Below are 4309 nucleotides of genomic sequence, written 5' to 3' on the forward strand. Positions count from 1 at the left end.
ACACACACACACACACACACACCAAAGAATATAGACTAATAACATGCAAAAAATAGACAAATTCACTTACTTCTAAAAAGTTTCCTGGCTTTCTAACTATGCAACAAGAGCCATTAGAAATTCATCCAAGCTAGTTGTTAACTTTTCCACGGGAACGATGTTGCTACTCAGTGACATTGATGTTTATCTGTTGAAAACACAATGTTATACAATATGCCATTTGATAGATGAAAACTTTGACTTTCTATTGGTTATAAATAATATATAATGAAACTTAAGAGAGAACTATCACCCAATTGTGAAAGAGAGGATGTGGCAGGAGGGGTCTCATTTTCTTTTTAATAGCTCTGTAACAAAATAAAATTGAAGGCCATAAAAATTATGGTCTGTTTGAACAATAATGATTTTATAGAGAGCATTTTTCGAGGGGTGGTGGATAAAATATGGATGATGACATACTAAGACAAAATTTGTCATGTGTTACACTAGTGAAAATTCAGGATTTTTTTTTATATATTTCCTTTTAGAATTAAGAACTTAAAACTTGTATACTATTAAAATATGGATTATTAGCTAAGATTTTATGCTATTCTAATTCGTATAACATAAACAAAAAGTAGTTTAATAAAATTTTGAATGTGAGACACTAAAACCTTGTGTCATGTGCAGTAAAGGGTATCGTACCAATAGGGTTAAATATATTTCAAATGTTTGTTTTCAGTAGAACTATTTTACCTGTTATTTTCTCTACCCTAACTTTATACAAGGTTTGTCAAATTGACCAACCTTGTAACCACTGAAAAAAAATTGAAATAAATCTAAATTACCCTTTTTTTCTTTCTGGAATGACTTCAAATTGTAACATGAAACTATTTGTTTATTCTAAGTAGCTCTAAACTCATAACAGTATACATTTAATTACACATAAATTTTATTGTTTAATTGCCCTTTGAACTGTGTCTGACTGTTCTTCTTGCCATTATAAGCTGTAAATCACTTGGGGAATGTGGGGCTTGTTACGCTATTGAAGTACATTACCCATGAACTGCTTGTATGCATGCCTTGTGAAAAAAGTTTTTATTATATTGCTTATTTTACCTAATCTAGCCTTAATTAACCCAAAAAAAGTTTCCTATTTTTACATTTTTGATACTTTTAGAAAAATAAAGAATACACATGAGAAACAAGAAATAAAGTACTTACCTGGGCCTTCTTTTTTTCTTTTTGTCAACTGTTGATGTCACTTAACACTACTTTTTATACTAATGGTAGTAGTGCACTTAATAATTTTAATTTAATTGAACAATGCACCAAAGAACATATGATAATAATAATAATAATATGCAAAAAGCAGACAATGTCCCATAACTATCACAGTTTTTCTGGCTTTCTAACTTTGCTAGAAAAGCTGTTAAAAATTCATCCAAGCTAGTTGACGTGCTTCCCATGAGAAGGAAAGTTGTACTAAAAGAGAATTTGACATTTCTCTAAACAGAAAACAATGTAATTTAATAAAGCATTTGATAGATGTAAACCTTGGCTTTCTATTTGTTATAATTGATATTGTATTAAATATAAGACAACTGAAAGTGAGAATGTGACAGGTGGGTGTAGCAAGATGGGTATGATTTTGTATTTGATGGCTCTATAACCAAACAAGATTGAAGGCTATAAAAATTATGGTTTGTCTGAGCAATGATGTTTTTATAGTGAGTAATTTACATTGAATTTTGTATTTATTGGAGGGGTGGTGGATAAAATAGAAAAGAGGATATGCCCAGAGAAAATGTCACATAAGGGGAAGTTTAGGATTTAAAAAAAATATTATTTTATAAAATTAAGAAATTAAAACTTGTATGCTATTAAAATATGGATTATTAGATAAGATTTTATAATATACTAATTGGTATAACATAAACAAAAAGTAGTTTAATTAAGTTTTTGAATGTAAGTCACTGAAAACCTTGTGACATGCTCAGTAAAGGATGTCCATGGTGAGAGGATTAAAGGTATTTTCCAGGCACTTCAATGCCCACAAAGTTTGTCCTCATCAGCTGTGGCTTTGATAAGATTTATGAACATCTCTGTGTCATTGCACCCAGTTGCTCACCCTATGAGGGGTGATTGCATCTTGCTTTTGATTTTAGCTTTACTAGAGCCTTTGCTATGTACACTAAAGTGTTGTCAGCAAAGGTTAGCACCCAACATCTGGTTATACTGTCAAGGTGAACTAGATCCATGATGAAGATGAGTTTTTTCAAGGAGTATATCATAAAATTCAGAGCTTCTCAAGGCAGTATTTTCTTCCCTGGATTCCCCTGATATTGCAGTAACTTAACATTATGCAAGACTTGGAGTTTTTTGGTTCACTTTCTGTGCATGTTTCATTTACCAGCTCGGTGTTTTAGATCTCAGTTTTCCTGTTTTCTTTCTCCTGCTGGTACCTCCTCCAGTACCTAGTCCATGGGCTTCATTACTACTGATTTTTTATGTATTATATCTGGTTTAAAAAATGAGCTACAATGTGAGTGTTAAATCTGAACTAATTGACTTAATTTGGGTATTTAATGGTTACAGGGTTAATTAATTGTTTATATGAATGGTGGAATGATAATTAGGAATGTGAACTTGAATATTAAAGGTAACAAGTATAAGCTTTCCATCCCCAGATCTAAACTTCTTTTTTGGTAAAATAATTTTTGTTAATTGTAAACTGGTTATGTAATGTGTGTGATGTTGTGATGCTGTTAATTAAATGAATTAAAACTTTAGTACAATCAGTATGTAAATATCTATTCATATGTAGTTTGGTTTGATGCTTTGCTTGGTGGGAGAACAACATTGAAAGCTAAAAGGCCTATCATCGCTAATCATTTATAGGTTCACTACTGTAGTGTGTTTTGACACAAACCTGTATGTAATAGTAAGTAGCTGAGAAATCATTTTGTGAAATAAGGAATATTTTACTCAAAAATGCCATTATGCAATAAACAATTAATAGTTTTTATGTAAAACAGTGAAATTACTGATTTTAATAGAATCATAAATATGTGCATTAACTGTACTTTTATTTGCTAGTATCACCATTTTAATCAGAAACCAATATTAGCCATCTGTGAATAAATACATTTGTACATGAAACATCAGTAGTTCATTAAAACCTCAAATGGACACTTGAATTTTTGGGGAAAACAGAAAAATTTACTTCTTCAGTTTTTCTCTTTAACTGAAAAACTTTAAGCAAGTCCATCATTATGAATTAGTTTAAAAATATTATATAAATACTGCTAAAAGCAGTTGTCAAACAAAAACATTTGCCTTTTAAATCTTAAAAATATATATTGTGTAAACAATATTTTGTTTGTGTAAAATTTATAGTTATAATTTTAGTTTGAAATCAGTTTCTAGTTAAACTTTTCATGTGTTGAAGATACTTTGGTATGTTTTTCATTTTTGATTGCCTTTTAGTTACTTTCCTAAAAGGAAGTCCTGTTTGGAAAAAGAATCAACCTGGAATGGACATATAGCCAGGAGGTTATTTATGGATTGATTAGTTACGTGAGCACAAATTTATACAGTTCATGATTATAATACCTACTTTTTTGATCAATTAGAATATCTTGAAGATGAAATTATAAGTGAAGATGGAGATGAAGAAGCAGAGGAAGAAGAAGTATCACCTGAATTAACAGGCAAAAAAAGAAAGGAAAAAAAGCTATTGGATTACCAAAAAAGGTTTATCTTTTTTAAATTTATTCAGCTAGTGAAGATGTGAAAATTAATGAAACAATGAATTTAGGGCAGAAAAATGTAAATAAAATCAATGTATTCTAAGTTATTTATCTAGTGTCAAAGGTAGGTTTATTTACATAAAGCAAAGTCAATGTCAAACAAACTTGTCAGCTTATTTAAGTTGCCAAGTGCACTTGCTGCAAATATATAGAGGTCTACAGTTCTCTCGCATTGTAATGGTAAGGATGATGAACTACAGAAGTCTAAGGCAATTCCACCTTCCCCTTCTGATGGTACAAAAGCATTATATACTAGTCATACTACTAATTATAAAGACTTGCATTACATTCATAATTTCACTTTGAGGAAACATATTTTGGGAAAGCAATAATAAAACCTGAAATTCTTAATTATGAAGGCTAGTTCTCAATTAAAATATTGTAAAATTAGACAATAGTGTTTGTTTTTAATATTTTGTGGTATTTTTTCTTAATGTTGCACAACTAAATAAGCTGTTAATTTTTTTATTTCAGGTCTTTAATTTCAGTATGAGTAATTTTATGTATTTTAGGACTAT

At 29.8% G+C, this 4309-nt stretch overlaps 1 protein-coding gene across 1 annotated transcript in view; it reads left to right on the forward strand.

The window, feature by feature from the left end:
• The window catches only part of LOC106459383 (nucleoplasmin-like protein ANO39), a 16884-nt gene that overhangs the window by 11593 nt on the left and 982 nt on the right, over positions 1-4309 (forward strand). The window contains exon 5 of the mRNA XM_022385852.1: positions 3615-3735. Within this exon, the coding sequence (XP_022241560.1) occupies positions 3615-3735 (121 nt within the window). The remainder of the gene's footprint in view (positions 1-3614; positions 3736-4309) is intronic.

Source organism: Limulus polyphemus, unplaced genomic scaffold (assembly GCF_000517525.1).
Source record: "Limulus polyphemus unplaced genomic scaffold, Limulus_polyphemus-2.1.2 Scaffold599, whole genome shotgun sequence".
Lineage (NCBI taxonomy): Eukaryota > Metazoa > Arthropoda > Merostomata > Xiphosura > Limulidae > Limulus > Limulus polyphemus.